The 17410-nt window shown below is 63.8% G+C and overlaps 1 protein-coding gene across 1 annotated transcript in view; it reads right to left on the bottom strand.

Moving 5' to 3' along the window:
- BAIAP2 (BAR/IMD domain containing adaptor protein 2) overlaps positions 1 to 17410 on the bottom strand; it is a 54339-nt gene that overhangs the window by 12706 nt on the left and 24223 nt on the right. Inside the window, exons 3-9 of the mRNA XM_007959590.2 lie at positions 14255 to 14316; positions 13567 to 13638; positions 12874 to 13011; positions 4044 to 4196; positions 1265 to 1489; positions 934 to 1135; positions 115 to 316 (exon numbers count right to left, since the gene is read on the bottom strand). Coding sequence (XP_007957781.2) covers positions 115 to 316; positions 934 to 1135; positions 1265 to 1489; positions 4044 to 4196; positions 12874 to 13011; positions 13567 to 13638; positions 14255 to 14316 — 1054 coding nt within the window. The remainder of the gene's footprint in view (positions 1 to 114; positions 317 to 933; positions 1136 to 1264; positions 1490 to 4043; positions 4197 to 12873; positions 13012 to 13566; positions 13639 to 14254; positions 14317 to 17410) is intronic.

Consider the following 17410-nt stretch of genomic DNA (forward strand, 5'->3'; position numbering starts at 1 on the left):
AAAAAAAAAAAAAAAAAAAAGCCCGGAGTGGCCCCGATGCCCGAGGGCAGAGGGAGGAGGCTGCGCCCCGACGTGGCGCTCGGCGCGCCTGCCCTGCCCTGCCCATGCACTCACATTTTGGTCTTCTCACTCTCGCCGTAATGCCAGCCGTCGCGGGCCTCGGGCACCAGCAGGGTGATGAGGTCGCCCTCCTTGAAGCTGAGCAGGGTGCTGTTGTCCCCAGCGGCGTGGGAGAAAATGGCCTTTACCCGCGTGCGGCCGTTACGCTCCAGGCCGGCCGCCATGGAGCTGGAACGTGGCAGGGTCTTATTCTCAGCTGCCGGGACCAAGGGCAGGTGAGTGAGGGCTCGGCCCGCAGGAGGCACAGGTGGCAGCAGAGTGGGGACAGGACAAGCAGCCGCCCGCTGGGGACCCTGGGGCCCAGCACTCAAAGGCTGGCTCTAGTGTGGCAAGAGCGGGCGGGCATGTGGGAGACTGTGCCCTGGGGCCTGGACGGGGGTGCTCTGGCCCTCCACAGACAAGGCCCGGGCACCAGTCCAGCCTCCTTGTCCTCCCCCATCTGCTCCCAGCACGGACCCAGTGGCCACTGCCAGCACCCAGCCCCGTTGCAGCTTCACCCCCCAGCGTCTGCCAGGGCTCAGAGACTCACCAGCCGACGGAGCCAGGGAATGTCTGCAGGCCCCACACACACATCTCAAACCGTCCAGGAGTGGTGCATGCATGCACACACGTGTGCTCACACATATGCACACGCCATCGTTGACACCCACACAATGCAGCCACCTAGCCACGCGCACGCGTGCATACACTTGTCCACGTGCACACGAGGCACGCATGCACACGCATGCAGACATGTGCAAGTGTGCATGTGCAGCCATCCACACACGCACACTGGGTTGCCCTGCCTCCCCTGAGTGCGAGCAGGGCGCTTACTGGTGGCATAGCTGTTTTTGGGGGCCACGCTCTTGCGCACAGGCAGGGTATTGGAGTAGGAGTCACTCAGCTTGCTCTGAGGCTGTGGAGGAGACAGGGACTTGGGCTGGGTGGTCTTGCGGTCAGACCAGGGGTTGTAGTCTTCGCTGTCGGGGCCTGAGACGCCGTTCATGACAGGGGCACCGTCCTGGGCTGTCATCCGCTGTGAAGGAGAGTGCAAGGGACTTGCTGGGGGCTGCCATGGTGAGCCTGTTAGCCCTTGGCAGCGGGGGTTCCCAGCTTGGCCCTCTGGAGCCCTGACCCCCAAGAGTCCCTGAGTTCCAGCACTCACCCCCACGAAAGGGGCCAGCTCTGGGGGCACAGGCAGGGCCTTGGCCCCGGGGATGGGGTCTGAGATGACCAGGTTGGACTTGGAGGCCGACAGGGTGCCGGGCAGGACGGCGCCGTTGCCGCCGGCCATCTGCTGCGTCAGCTGCACGGCGCGGTCCGCGATCTTGTTGGGCTCGGCGCAGGCCTGCTGCCACAGTGGCAACTTCTGGGCCAGCAGCTCCTTGCCCTGCAGGGGAGGAAGGGGCCGACGGTTAGGGCCTGGCCGCGGCTCCCTGGCACACAGTGCCTCCAGGCTCCAGGAACAGCCCCAACCTGGGAGCCTGCAGGGGCAAGGGGCCTGCTGTCCGTCCCGCTGAGGGTCCTCCCCCGAACACAGATGAGCCTCTTCCCTGGCACAGGCAGGTTTCCGAAAAGACCCACCCTCCCGAGTGGGGCACCGGGCCTGGCTTTCACCAGGTGGGTGCCTGCAGGTGAGGCGGGCCGTCTGTGAGCCCAAGGCCCCACCCCAGAGCCATGCAGCAAAGGGCAGCTTCTATGAGCCATGCCATTGAGGGGACCATGGGGGAGAGAGGAGGCTTGTGGGTAAGAGAGAGAGCTGGGGTCCAGACCCCACCAGGCCAGGCCGGGCACTGCTCAAGCCACCCTGGTAACTGCCCTGCCTGCCCACAGGGGCCTGAGAGCCGGGGTGCTCCCCAGCCCCCTGCCCTCAGGTCTGCACAGTGACCGGCCCTGGGGCCCAGCTGACTAGGTTGACAGGATGAAGGCCTGGGACGCGGGGCTGTCTGGGAGTGGAGACGCTTCCTGCTCACTAAGGACACGAGGGGCCAGATGCAGCCCCACCCGACACCCCGCAGGCCGCTCAGTGTGGGCCTGAACCCTGGGAGCTACGCAGCAGCAAAGCTGCTGGCTGAAACCTGGCAGGGCCCCTGTCCCTTCACCTGCTCTGGGGTGGCCAGGGGGAGGCTGGGGACTGTCACCTAGTCCAGCTGGTCCCCCGGGTGGACTAGGTGTACCAGCGATGGGCACGGGGGTGTTCTGCCCTTCGTCCTGGCCACCGCCATGGCCAGCGCCACTAGAGGGCGCTGCCTCCACGCCGCACAGCCATGTGCCTGCAGACCGCGCCCCCGCCTGCTCGCTCGCAGAGAACAGCGCGTCTTCCAGCAAAGACGTGGGAGGCCAGCCGCATTCCCACACCTGTCCCACCTACAGGCAACTCTCCTGCACAAGACTGCCAAGGCACCGTGGGGACAGGACCCCACTCACCGTGGGGCCTCCCCTGAAGGGGACACAGGCCCTCACACACCTGCTCTGCTGACAGGCAGGGCCTCACGAGCAGGGCAGCAAGGAGGTAGGTCCCCTCCACACAGGAGCCTGTCTCAGTACCTACAGGGCTGTGGTAGCAAAGCAGAAGCCCCAGAGCCAGTATATGCAAGAGTGTCCACGTGTGTGCACACGGGTGTGCCTGCATATGTGCTCCGAGCTGCACACGTGCGTGTGTACCTGCATGTGTGCACCTGTGCATGTGTGCGTGCACACACACTGGAAGACAAGTGTTGGAGTGGCCCCCAAGCCACAGAACCCCAATTTAACAAGGATGTGGACTTGGACCTCCCTGGCTGGCCCACCCAGCTGCCCTACCACCCGGCCACTCTCTCGAGACGCCCCACCCAGCTCCTGCCACGGACCGTGGTAAACTGGACCTGCCTGTCCTTGCGGCTGGTAGCAGCACCTGGCGCCGGAAGTCTGCAGCCTCTGGTCTCACTGCCTCTGAGGGCTCTGGGGGGCACCCCCTCTATAAGGGTGTCCTGCCAGGGGGGCCTTGGTGCTCAACTAGGCCCTGGGCCTTCACCCAGTAGGTTTCTATGAAGTCCTGGGCTGGCCTGGGGCACCTGGAGGAAAACCCCTGGTTCCAGGAGCTGTAAGAAGAGGCCGAGGTCTGGGGCAGGACGCAGGGCTGAGTGAGGCAAAGGGCAGTGGCCACACCATCACGCCCCCAGAGCCCACCGGGGGCTCAAGCAGCTCAGGGGTGCAGAGGGCAAGTGGGGGTTGGCTGGCAGGGAGGCTCAGGTCACACTGGGCTGGGGAGACCTGAGGGGGAGGGTGATGTTGTGACTGGTCTCTGGAGCAGGGGGGAGGCGCTGGGGGCCACCCAGAGGTGGGGAACGGGGGGAGAGGCTGAGGGAACCACCCAGAGCTGGAGGACAAGGGGAGGGGCTGGGGCCCTGAGGCCAGGGAAGCTGGTGGCAGGCAGGGCCTGGTGGCTGCCCAGGGCCATGTCAGGCCAAAGGTAGCCAAGGACGTGCCCGCTCAGGGCTGGGCAATTCGGCAGGCAGCAGTATCTTCCGTGTCTTGGGGTAACTAGGTTCGGGGGCCAAGGGCAGGGCTCTTGGCACCACGGGTGAGAGGAGCCACGGCCCAGATACCAACAGTCAGGAGGCCATGTGGGGTCCTGCGCCCCACTGAAGGGCACATCCACATGTGGGTTGAAATACATCCAGCTCGTGGGCCACCTGCCCAGCCTGCCATTGGCCCAGGCCTGAAGAGACCCGAAGCCCACCCCGTGACAGCTGGGGTGGGACATGACTACCACCCTCCCCAAAAGCAGCTGGTAGGTTGTCACGCGTCTTAAATTTTGTGTCTGTGCCCTTTGACCTGGAAATTCTCCATGTAGGACGCCATCCCTGAGTCAACCTGAACGCCAGCCCAGGTCCCCGTGGAGGTGCTCAGCACCCGACATGTTCACGGGGCTCAGTTCACTTGCCCAGACACGCACTGCTCACCTTGGAGTGGTACGCGGCCGAATTCTTGGCCACAGCACACTGCTTCTCCACCAGAAAGCAAAAGCGCCGGCGCTCCTCGGTCAGGGCGGTCTTGTAGCCGTCGGACACGTAGTTCTCCAGCTCACCCTGCTTGTTGCTGATGGCGTCGATATACTGGGCGGAGGCGGAGAGAGAGGGGATGGTGAGCCAGGGCCAGCCGTGGGTCTGAGTGCTGTCCCAGGCAGCCCCCGGTGCACCAGCTCCTGCTGTGGGTCCAATCAGGTCCCCCCAAGTGACACGCGAGCCCCAACGCTGTGCCCCAAGACACAACACTGTGTGGACACAGAGCCCCTTGTTGTGTTGATGAGGTCACACGCAGTAGAGTGGCTCCTGACCCTGACACTTCCTGACGTGTGTCTTGTAAAAAGAGAAGAAGAGAGACATGGAGGGGACAGATGCCAGGTGACAATGGAGACACACACAGAGGGGACAGACGCCAGGTGACAATGGAGACACACACAGAGGGGACAGACACCAGGTGACGACGGAGACACACACAGAGGGGACAGACGCCGGGTGACGACGGAGACACATACAGATGGGACAGATGCTGGATGAGTAGAGACACACAGAGAGGACAGACATCAGGTGACAGCAAAGACATGCATTTACAAGCCAGCAACACCAAGGATGGCTGGCTGTCATGTCACCATCACCAAGGGCTTCTGAACCTCAACCCAACCTCTGGGTCCAAAATTCCAAAAAAAAAAACCGGGACTGAGGGCTCCGTTAGAAATGCACAAAGAAGCAACCACCAAACCCAGACCCCAGCAGTCCCCGGACAAGCGCCCCCGTGAGTAGGCTGCAGGAGGAAGATGAGAAGGGGTCAGTCCAGAGCCGTGGAGACATCAGCACTGCCCAGGCAGACTCACAGGCCATGCCTGTGACCAGGACCGCTGGTGCCCCTGGGGCCATGCCATGCGACCTCATAGCCCCAGCATCGCACACTTCCTGGTCCACGGGCTTGTGTGATCTGCTGCGGCTGCCGTGGGTGGAAGTGACACTGTGCAGGCTCCAAGCCTCAGGGGACGCCTGTGACCCAGGTGCTGGAATGTGTGTGTGCCCGTGTCACGGAGCCTACGGACACAGGAGGAGTGCTGGTCGATGGTGCCACCACGGTGGCCTGGTGGCTCCTGAACCTGTGCAGGTAGCACCCGCCCCAGCACTCGGCTTGGGCCCTGATTCCAACAACGGGAAACAGAAGCTGAAGGGAGCCCCACACCCAGGCCTCCTGCCAAAGGAGCATGGACCACGGCCCGAGGCACTGCCCACTGGAGGGATGGCAGGCTGTTCTGATTCCCGAGGCTGGAAAGCCCCCGTCACAGAGTGGGGACGAGATGCAGGGGCTGATGCAGAGCCCTCCTCGGGCGTGTGTGTGCCAGGGTTTGAGGGGCCGTCGGACCCAGACGTGGTGTTGACTTCTGTAGGCCGGCAGGAAGACCTTTACGATCCCTCCCTTCCAGTCCGGACTCTCCCCGCGTCCTCCCCACTGGTCTGAGCCCCAGCTGGCCCGTGACGGAGCCCACTGTGCAGAGCCTAAGCCGAGGAACTGGCGAGCGGCCTTGCAGACCTGTGGCTTCCGGTGCAGCTGTCCCCCGGCAGGGGGCAGGCATGGGCCTGTGAGTGGGCTCCTCCAAGGCTCTGACTCAGTGTGGAGGGCGGGCTGCTCCGGGGGCGCTGACTGAGCAGTGCAGCTGACTGTCCTCACCGTCGCAGCGCAGCGCCCACCCAGCCCTCAGAGAGCTGGGGGTCTCTGCAGGGGGGGGCCCAGCACCATCAGCCAGGCCTGGCTCTGCAGCCACGCTGTGCCCTGCTGTCACCAGACCCCGGCAGCCCTGCTCCTTCTGCCCTCACAGAGCCCCAACCGCCCCACAGGGGCTCCACTCTGTCCCCTATAGGGGGAGATGACAGTGATTTCCAAACAGTGGCCTGGATAGCCCCTCCCACTCCACCAAGGTGGCACCGTGGGGGCAGGGCCACAGGGCCTGGCCATCTGCCTGCAGGGGGTCCCGACGGCACTGGGGGCTGCCTGGGTCACTGTAGGCCTGGGTAACAACGTGAACACAAAGGTGAGCCAAGGACCGGGGGCCCTGAACCTCCTTCCCGGCACCAAGACCCTGCTCCTTAAGCAACAGCGTGTCCCCCACACTGGCTCTCTGCGCACTCAGGTGAGTCAGGGGGCTTCCGATGCCGGGATGGAGGTGGGAGCCACCCTCGCGTCCACACGAACTACACAGACCAGCCACCCCAGCTGAGAGGTCCCCAAGGAGCTCCGAGCAGGGACATCCAGGCGGCACCGGAGCCCGGCAGCTGCTCCTGCACAGAGGGCTCACTCCCCCATCTGTGATGAGGCCCAGAGGAGCAGGGCCACCTCAACAGCCTGGCAGGACCAGGAGGAAGGGCAAGAGATGACCCCCCCCAGGCAACGCCCAGTGCTGGGCTGAGGCGAGGCCCTTGATGTGGGTGTCTTTCCGCCTAGGGAACTGGTGGGGCCTTGCAGCTCACTCTCTGCCAGTCCCCGACAGGCACGCAGGGTGGCTTGGCACCAGGGCCCCTACAGGGGACAGCTGCAGGGCAGTGCCCCCCACTTTCTAGGCAGGGATAGGGCATACCCCTGGGAGAAACCCCAACTTGTGGTCTTGTGCCCACATGCCATCCTGCCCTGCGGATGGCCCAGCTTCCCCCCACCCCCAGCGGCACCGGGCCAGGGAGGTGCAGGACAACTGGAGCCCGTGGGCCCAGTACCTGAACTGTGCCCCGAGTGGTGGCCGTGGCTGTGGCCCACGCCCAGGAGGTGGCTAGGCCTCAGCCGTGGACAGGCCACCTGACCCTGGACTGAGGAGAAAGCCAAGTGCCACTTGCAACAGTCCCCCAGGGACACCGTGAAACCGGGTCACCAGGCCCCCTGGGTCGGCTTGTGCTAGGCACACCCCTTCCAAACCACGGCCCCGCCAGCCCCCTCCAGGCGTTTCTGGGTTTCTAGGCTGTGGCAACGTCCCTGGAGTGGAAACCACCGTGGACTTGGCCTGGGTGCAGGCACCGGCCTCATTAGCAGGGTCCCCGGGAGAGGGGGGATGGTGGGGGTGCTTTATTTTTAAAACCTCCGTTTACTCAGACGAGCCCGTGTGTGGCTGTGAGGTCCACAGAGGGGGAGCCATGTCTCAGCAGGGTTCCAGCCCCCCCCCCACTGGCCACCCCGGTGGGGAGTGAGGAGGAGCATCCCAGGGCTGTCCCCAAGGACAGCCCTGCGGGGGGCCATGCCACCTGGCCAGGCTGTGGATACCCAAGGAGCTGCTCTGCGGCTCCCCACCTGCTCTGGCCTCAAAGAGCCTGGGACCAGGGCATGAAGGCGGGCGGGACAGACGTGCCATTGCCCTCCAGGAGCCAGAGCGGCTTCCGACTTCCACGCCTCCTTTTCCACAATGCTGTTCCTCCCACAGAGAAGCCACTGTCGAACGGGGCGAGGGGTTCTGGAGGTGGGGGTCTTCATCCACCAGAGGGTGGCACGAGGAGGACCCTTGGCTGCTGGGCTGCTCTGTGGGCACTGGGGCTTCTGGGAAGCTGGGCAGGTGGGGCCGAACGGGCCGCCCACTCTGCCCAGCACCCCCCCACACACCCTGGTTCTCCTCGGAGCTGGGCACCATGGCGACGGCAGCCACTGCAGAAACCCCCCCAGAAAGCACTCAGGGCCCCCAAACTGCTCCCATTAGTCACCCCAGCTGAGCCGCCCTGCAATCCGAGAAGACAAAAGGCAGCAGAACACAACTCCTCTTTGCTCCAGAGCAAGTGGGTGACTCAGAGGGGGAGGGGCTTCTAGAAACAACCAGAAGCGCCGTCTGCCCGACGTCCTCCCACCTCTCCCTCCAGACGTGGGCACTGCCCCCGGCCCCTCGTGGTGCGTGAGGGAGAACGGACGTCTCGGCCGAGACCGTGACAGCTCTGAGAAGACGAGCAGGGAGCCGGGGCTGGGAGTCACGGCACCGCCTTCCAGACCAGCCGGCCGGCCGCTGACCAGGCAGGCCCCCAGCAAAGCCAAGCAGGTTGGGGTGTGGTGGGGCTGTGGCAGGGCCAGTGCCCCCAACCTCATTCCCCACAGAGGAGCTCAGAGCCAGGGCTGCCACTGGGACCAGCTGCCAGGGCGTTAGCTCTGACCCATGGCGACCGAGAGCATGTCGCGGAGAGCTGTGTGCCACGGGGTCCAATGGCTGACTTCTCAGGAGCGGGTTGCCAGGCCTATCTTCCGAGGTGCCTCTTAGTGGACTTGAACTTGTAACCTCTTGGTTGGCTGCTGAGCACATGAACCCTTGGCACTGCCCAGGGACTGTGTGTCCGACCTCCCAACCAAAAGCCACTGCATCAAGTTGCCTCTGACTCCGCACTCGTGGAGCAGAGTGGAGCTGCCCCACAGGGCTTCGGAAGCGGACCGCCTCATCTTTCTCCCGCAGAGCAGCTGGTGGGTTTGAACTGCCGACTTTCTGGTCAGCAGCCTAATGCCTTAACCAGTGCGCCACCAGAGTTCCCTGGCGTCTTACCCAGGGGCGAGCGGACACAGAGCAGCCGCTCTGTCATATGCACAGTCAGTGTGTGAGGGACAGCCAGGGAAGATGCTGACTGCCTGCCTGGCAGGCTTCGGGGGTGCTGAGTCTCCTCACCTGTCTCTGGACAAGAACACAGATAAGGTCCTGAGGGGCTCATGGCCCCCATTTCCCAGGCATGTCTGCATTCTCCAGTGAGCCCCTAACTTGGTTTTACCCCAGAGTACAGAGCGCCTCCGTGTGCCCATGAACCATAAGTGCTGCAAGGACCCATTTAAAATCGGAACGGGGGCCAGGTGGCGGCTCAGCCACCATGCACGTCAGGCTCCTATGAGAAGCAGGCCTGGCCTCCGCTGTTATTTTTTTTGAAGATCTAAATTAATGGTTCTTTCCTTCCTACTTTGTTTAATTACACAGCCCTTTAAATAGGGCAAATCTCTCCCCTTTCCCAGACCCGCCATCAGGACACGCTTGCCTCCTGGAAGAGGTAAGCCATCCACGGACCACGTGCTCCAACTGCGGCCCGGCCACCTCTGTGTCACAGAGAAGTGACAAGGACCACACCTGTCTGCCTCATGGTGAACAGGGTGACAAGGATGCCCCCAGGATCAAATGGGCTCTGCTCCCATAGGCCCTGCACCCCAGAACTTGCAACTCTCCCCACCTCGGGCCCGTCCAGGCTGTGCCGGGCTCTTCATCAGGTGATGGTGAACGCATGCACAAACCACTCTCCTGGAGGTCCCTGCATCCCAGCTCCTGTGAGGAAAGCCAGGGAGGGGCTCTCTGCCCACTTCCCACATGAAACCATGCATGGATCAGCACCGACAGGTCCTGGGGTGCCTGGAGCCCCCACGGCAGCAGCCAGTGGGGGTTCCTGGTCCTCCACCACAGTGTGGGTCGGGCTAGGCTGGGCCACCTTCCAGGACAGGGCCCCAAGAAGTTCCCCGAGGGCCAAGAGAGCCATGGCTGGCTCCACACACGTGTCCAGTGAGGCCCCAGGCGGTGTCAGCAGCCCCTCCTGGCCGAGTCAGACTGACAGCAAGAAGAGAAAAAGAAAGAGACTGAACACTGGCCAAGGGTCCCCACTGTGAGAGCTGGGGTCACAGGGGTCCTCACTGTGAGCAACTAGTGGGGGCTGAACTGGGGGGGCAAAGGGGGGTCCCCGCTGTGAGATCTGGGGTCACAGGGGTTCCTGCTGTCAGTAACTAGTGAGGGCTGGGCTGGGGGTGGTCAGAGGAGCGTCCCTGCTGTGAGGAATGGTGAGGGCTGGGCTGGGGGGGATAAAGGGAGTCCCTGCTGTGCAGAGCTGGTGAGGGCCTGGCTGGGGGAGGTCACAGAACTGACAAGAAAGGAGCACGATACAAAGCCGGCCTGTGGCTCTGACCTCGCTCCTCCAGTGGGGTCGACACTCTGCAGGAAGGGTCTCAGAGGTGCTGGAAGTGCTTCTGCCCAGAGCAGCCACTCTGGGGCCAGCAACACCCCAGCCAGAACCTCAGGATCGGCCACCCGTTAGAACTGCCCGGAAGCTCTGCAAACCCGGACAGCTGGGCTGCCGTTCACCACTGGCATCAGGACCCCTGGGGAGGAGGGCACAGAGTGCCCAGGTGAGGGGCCACCAGGAACAAAAGCTGCATGTGGACAACAGGTGTGCCCCGCTTGGGGCCAGAGTGCCAGGAAGCCCTGGGTGATGCCACGGTCCAGGTCTGTTCACCGAGGGGCTCAGCACACACAGAGGGCCAGGAGCCCTCACCCCAAGGAGTCAGAATTGGGGCACTGTCCATGTCACATGGCCTCAGCTGCCACCCCACCCCAAGTCTACACCTGTCTGATGGGCCCCTATGGGCACTAAGCATACCCCAATACTCCCATTTTCCTATGCCAGGCTGTGCTTGGCACCAGTGGGCGGAGCCCTGTGTCCTTGGGTGGAGCCCAGGCCCTGCTCTGAGCCTGCTGCAGTTGGAGGACATGTGGGCATGCCTGCCAGACCCTCCAGGAGAGGGTGTGCCCTTCGTCTGTCGGCCCGGCCAGTCCTGGAAGGACAATGCAGGAGAACCAGGACCCCGGCTGGGACATGCCATCCCTCGGGTTTACGTGAAGCCTCCCTGTCCTAGTTATGGCCTCACTGCTCACCGCACCTGTCCCCTGGCCCACAACCAAAGCACTCCCTGCAGTAGAAACCCCAAGGCAGGGGCTCAAGGATGAGCCGTCATTGAAAAGAGGGGGTGCTCGGGCCCAGGCCCACTCATGGGGAGCCACCTCCGACAGACAGACTTGGTGGAGGGGCTGTGCTCCTAGACCCCAGCCTCGGTGCTGAGGCAGGAGCTGCCCCCCGCTCTCCAGCGGGCCCAGAGCTCTCACTGGCTGTACCCTGAGCCCCAGCAGCCTGTGCTCAGCAACCACATTTCCATGAGAGGCTGAGAAGGTGGAGAACAGACAGCGCAGAGGGGCCCCGCAGGGGCTGGACCCTGTCCCTCCCTCGGCTGTCCTGGGACCTGCCGGGGACCCCTGCAAGGAGACCCCTGCTGGCTGCCGCGGGGCCTGCTGACTCACAAGGACCCCAGGGCATCGGAGCAGAGCTGCACCCCTCGAGGTCCACAACGACTCCTTCTTCAGAACCAAACTGTCAGGCCTGTCTTCCAAGGTGCCTCTGCGTGACTATTGAGTTTTCTTTCAGTAAAGCTGTTTTTTAAAGACAGAGCCTCAAGGAGGGGCACGGGCTGCTGAACCCCTGGGAGAGCCAGCCTCTGGGCCAGGGATGTCAGCTAACCAGAAGGCTGGCGCTTCAAACCCACCAGCCACTCCCTGGAAGGTAGACTGGGCAATCTACTTCCTTAGATACTGTCTCAGAAACCCAAGGAGGGGTCGCTATGAGTCAGAATTGACTCAATGGCAGTGAGTTTCCTGCCAAGCCACCACCCCAAGGCTTCCGTCACCCTCCCAGGCAGCAGGGGGCAGTGCCCTGGGCAAGGCTTTCAGAAACAAGATGGCAGCACACACCAACAGTCAGCCAAGAAAGAACGTGCACATATTTCTACCCTTCCTCCACGGTCCCTCCCAGGCATTCAAAGAAAAACAACCCAATGGGGCCTTGTCACCACGTCCTCCATCACAGCCCTAAGCTGGAAACCTCCAGAAGGGGCGATCGCAGAAGGTGCCATGGTTACGGATGGGACGCAGGCAGACCAGGGGAGGCACTCTGCAAATGCCAGGGTGGTACTGTCACATCATATAAACAATGCATGTGAGTCGTTGCGGCCGGGGCCACAGGTCACCCCAGCTCCCCACTCCCAACTCTGCCTGTCACTGACCCAGGAGCTCCAGGTGCATCCCCATCGGTTATGGACCAGAGGGGTGACCTGGTGTCCCTTCTTAGGTGACAGGCCCCCGGGAGTCACCCCCAGTCCACAGCCTCAGGGAACCCTGCTCGTCTTCACTATGTCCAGGCCCTGTTTCTCAAAGCAAAGACCCCAGTCCCGAGACACATGGGCAGGTGTACAAGCACACTCTCATGTGTGCACATGCACACTCATGCGTGCATACACTGACACGTTTTGTGGGCTTGTACCTGGGCTGCAGCACTGGCCCCTGGTGGCCGGCTCTCAGGCGAGGTGGAGCTGTAGGAGGCCAGGGATCCACCCTAGGGCCCCTCCCGGCCCGCCCAGCCACTCCCATCTGCACCGTGTGCATTGGCCACTACTGGGTGTGCTGTTAGAGGCAGGGAGGGGCTTCTGAGCACAGTGGTCAGGTGACTGGCTGGGACTCTGGTGTGCAACAAGTGTGGGGACCACTCAGCTCCTGGTACCAGGATGCTGAGTGTGACAAAGGAGGGCAGCCACTAGGGAACCCCTCGCACATGGCCCCAAGGCCATCTGCCTGCGAGCCCAATGTCGCCCTTGTGGGTCTGGGGTGGGAATCGGCAGCTGATGACAGCAACAGCCTGGGGTCGGACGCCTGGCCAGGAGTCCAGAGGGACATGGGGTGGGAGAGAGCGCTTGGTGGAGAGCCTTCCAGCACATTCTAACACAGAGGCTGCTGAGAGCAGGGTGGGGCACCCCGAGGCTGTGCCAGCCACCCTGCCAGCTTGGCAGTTCTGTAGCCTAGTGGGATGGTGAGGCCTGCATCACCGGCCACATCGAGAGGATCCCCTCAGTCCCTGTGGCTGAGCTGCTGGGGCCCCCGGGCCTGCCTGCGGCCCTGCGCGCCCACCTCAGCTCCCTGTCCGGCCCCCGGGCCTGCCTGCAGCCCTGCGCGCCCACCTGCAGCTCCTTGTCCGAGTACTTCTGCGGGTTCTTGCTGCCCTGGCTCTTCTTCCGGAGCTTCTTCAGTTCGCCCTGGCACTTGTCCAGCGCGTCCCCCTTGCTCCTCTGCTCCGTCTGGTACTTCTTCAGCGCAGCCTGGCGTCGAAACAGGGTGATGAAGCGCAGACCGTGCGCCTGGTGCAGCCCGGCCGAGACCCGGCCTGCCCGCACGCCAACAGGACCCGTGGCCAGCAGGACACCCTCAGGACCCAGAAGACCCCGCCCTCCCACCGACGGCATCCTCTGCTCCCAGACGAAGATCAGACCGTGGCAACCCCACCTCAGCCCCTCCCACCCCGGCCCCCGCCAGAGCTAAACCCTGGCTCATTAAAAGCGCAGCAAACGCGACAGGGGGCCTCCCTCCCGCCCCTCCCGCCGACCCTGTGAGAGCGCAGAGAACTAAGATGGAGCAGGGTGGGTCAGCGGAGAGGTGCGTGTGGATCTGAAGGGGTGGCAGGGCCGTTCCATCAGCTCTACTGGAAGCTGTCGGACGGGAGGTTCCACTCACAGGACAGCACTGCGGCCCCGAGACCTCAGTGCCACACAGGTGAGGGTGTCAGGGCCAAGGTGAGAAGCCCTCAGTCCAGGGAAGGGTTTAGACAGTGACAGGTGGGCCACCAGGCCCCTGCTGAGCACGCAGCGAGGACTTACACTCAGGTACCGGGAGTCCAGCTCCACCTTCTGCTCCAGCTGCGTGAGCAGCTCGTTGTGGAAAGACTTCAGCTGGACGCAGGAGAGACAAGAGCGGGACAGGCCTGAGTCGCCGGCTGAGACACACAGGCCGGGAGCCAGGCAGGGGGACCCGGGACGGGGTAGTGGTCACCACAGAGCCTCAACACAGGGCACTTGGCACAGCCACCCTGCCGGCTGACACCTCGGCACGCCGCGGAGGCCTGAGGCTGTGGGCGCATGCAACACACAGGTCCGGAAACATCGGACACGTGGACAGCCCACCAGCCAGTGGGTCCCCACTGCTCCTGCCCAGGGGCCATCTCAGCCCTGGACATAAACTGGGGGCCAGGGAAGGACCCTGCTTTAAGACCAGAGACTGAACACCAGCGGCCCCCAAATGTCTGGCTCAGAGATAAGGTTGTGCCTGCATCTTACAACTGGGACCATCCGTGGAACCCCCGGACTCCCCCAGCTTGTCGTGGAATGAAATAAAACCCCGGGTGTGGCCCACCCTGACAGCAAGAGCTGCCCCTGGGGGCCTGAGCCTGCAGCGTTCTCTCCCCAGCCCCCACTCACTGTCCCGCCTGGCAGGAGGAGACCCCACGGCACCACAGGGTCACTGTCCCGATCCCGGGTGTATCCCCTGTCTCTGTAGGGCTGTGCTCACCGTCTCCTCCAGCTGGTTCTGGATCTGCCTGTGGACTTCGGCCATCTGGAAGAGCACGTCCCCTGGGGACAGAGGAGAGACAGGAGGAGGCGGCAGGAGAGGAGGTCAGTGGCCGAATTCACCACCACCTGCCTGCACTGGGGGGGCCGACACGGGCCTCCAAGGCCCCCGCCCGGTGGGGGCTCAAGGCAGGATGGGGGGCCCTCCCAAGGCTGCATGTCCTGAGAAACAGTGCAGCAGGCCCCAGGCACAAATGCATGAGGGCTGGGCACCCGGGCAGAGGGTCGCGAGGGTCTGCACCAGAGCTGGTGCTCATAACGAAGACACAGAAGACTCCACACCATGTGTTCAAGTCCCAATCCACCGCGTGTGCGCACACAGGACCCTGACCCACACGGCACCCCCACGTGTGCGCACACAGGCACCTGAGCCACGCAGGATCCCCACATGTGTGCACATGGGCCCCTGACCCACACGGCACCCCCACGTGTGCGCACATGGGCACCTGAGCCACGCAAGACCCTTGAGTGCATACACCCACCACCACCAGCCCGTCCACCTCAGGGCCTGCTGGCAGTGACGAGCCTGACACCAGAGGGAACATCTCCTAGGGTGGCTGAGCCACACGGAGCAAGTGAGGAGGCCAAGGAGCTGCAGAGTGGGGCAGCCCCCAGGCTGTGCCTCCGTGGGGCGACTGGAGAGAGAAGGGGCAGAGACCCCGTGGGCAGCATCACCGCCACATCCGACCGTGAGAAGGTCTCGTCCACGGCAATTTCAGGGCCCCGGCTGTGCACCCGCCGGTACCCAGCGCGTGCTGTGAGGCCTCAGGGCCAGCTGGGCCAGCCTTCCCTGCTCGCTGCTCCAGAACAGGGACAGCACGGGCAGCGGCGCTGAGGCTAGGAGGCACGCTGCCGGCGTGCCCTGGGGCGGCAGGCTTCTGGGTTGCCTGACTCAGCAGAGCCCCGAGAGCACTCCGAGGGCGCCGCCCCCGTGACCACAGACAGGCTTTGCAGGCGCTCCTCTGGGCAGCACCACAGCCCATGAGGCTCGGTGCCTCGGCTGAGCGAGTGGGCACAAATCCACCCCAATCGCAGGGAGTGTGCAGCGGGACAGTGACTCCCACGTCTGCCGCCCCACCCCACCCCACCCCACTCGGTAGCAGCCGCCACCCTGCCCAGCCAGCCAGGGCCACAGCACGCACACAAGAGCCACTGGGGAGGCCCGGCCAGCTCTGCACACCCGTCTGCTGGCGTGTCCTTGCGCACAGTGCCAGCTCCCACTGCCACGCTCACAGAGATGTTGGCCTAGGGGTTGCGGGGGAACACGGTGCTCCCACAAAACCCTAAAGCGGGGCCGCCCTGCAGCTACGACCCAGGGACACAGGCCCTCCTGCCCACCATGCTCTCCACAGAGATGGTGCGTCTGAGACGTGGAGCGTCCCATGAGACACGGTGGGAGTGGGGCACGGACCCCTGGGCTCCCCAGGCAAGCACAGCTTCCATGACGCCCTGCACCCTGCTGACACAGCAGCTCCTCGGGGATGGCACACACCACTCCCCACGCGGCCCAACGTGGGGAGTGCTTAAGCAGAGCCGTGACAACAGCCAATGGCATGTGTCGGCCCTGTACGCTGTGAGCGCCCAGGTGTACACGCGTGTGTGAGCATGTGCCGGCCCTGTACGCGGTGCGCGCCCAGGTGTCCATGTGTGTGTGAGCATGTGCCGGCCCTGTACACTGTGTGCACTCAGGTGTGTGTGTGTGAGCATGTGTGCATGAACGTGACTGTGCCAGTGTGTACCTGTGTGGCTGCGGGAGTATGCACATGGTGAGTAAGCATGGCAGTGTGCCTGAATGTGCACACATGGGTGTGAGTGCACACGTGTGTGTGTGGGGTGTTTGTGTGTACGGGTGTCTACGTATGGGGTAGCTATGGGGATATGTGTGATCTGAGTGCATCTGGGTGTATGGCTGTGTCTGTGGGTGTGGGCGTGTGTGCATGAGCCTTCCCTGTCACAGCCGTGCACGGGCCTGGCCCGGCCCCACGCTCACACCTAGCTGGTCCACTTCCAGGAAACGCTGAGGCCTGCGGCCTGCCCAGCACACACACGCCCCTCCCCGGGACACACCACGTCGGGGCCGTCGTGCCCTTTGGGGCGGGAGTGTGGGGTTCCTCCACCCGGCTCTGAAGCTGTGATGTTGGCACGAGGGAGGGAGGGAGGGGCACGACGCAGCTCCCGGGATGTGGATGCCCGACCCCAGGTGGCTTCCCACGGCCAAGCTGAAGCTGTGACTGCCCGCGGTCAGAGGCGAACCTCACCAAATGTGAGCCTGGGAAGGGGGCGGCAGGCCCCCAGCCTCTGTGGGGACCTAACTCCACTGACCCGGGTCCACTTATAGCCCGTGAGCACTCCACGAGTTCAGGGCGCTCAGGGACGGGGTCCAGAGACGACACAGCTGGGGGACAGGGCCCCTCCAGCTAGCCCCACCCCCAGCCCACAGGACCGCCTCCCCACAGAGACGGAGACCACCCGGACTCCTGACCTCTCGGGAACCCCGTCCACAGGCTACCACGAAGGCAGGTCCTCAACCCGACCAACCGGCTGAAAACAGAACCAGTTAGCATGGGATCCCCCATTGCTGTCAGGACTCCCTGGGAGCGTCACCGTGGGGGGTGGGGCGGCTCGCCTCGTGACTCAGCAGCCCCGTTACACCCAGGCCAGCGGCTGGCGGGGCCTCCAGGGCAAGAGGTCACAGGGCTGCGGAGCTGCTGCGTGGGCGGGAGAGGAAGAGGGGGCAGCAGGCACACTGGCCTTCACTGAGGAGGGAACCACGTCCCAAACGGACACAGCATCCTGCAGACAGCCCCACCCCAGCCTCCCACCAACGTGGCCGTGGCCTGAGTCAGGGAGCCTGAGGTCGCAGTGAGTCACCGTCCACACCTACAAGTCCTCCTTTCAACCCTTCTGGCTCTGTTAGCAACACCACACGTGACCTCACATCTTAGTTTGAGAAAGAAAATGTTCATTTCCTGGGGGGAGGGGGGCTGCCATGGGGCCACCCAGCAGCGAACATACCTGTGCACACATACAAATGCACACACACTGCACACAAATACAATGACCCACAGCGCCCCTAGAGGAGAGAGTGGAACTGCCC

The sequence above is a fragment of the Orycteropus afer genome, unplaced genomic scaffold (assembly GCF_000298275.1).
Source record: "Orycteropus afer afer isolate SDZICR_OR568_19922 unplaced genomic scaffold, OryAfe1.0 scaffold00018, whole genome shotgun sequence".
NCBI lineage: Eukaryota > Metazoa > Chordata > Mammalia > Tubulidentata > Orycteropodidae > Orycteropus > Orycteropus afer.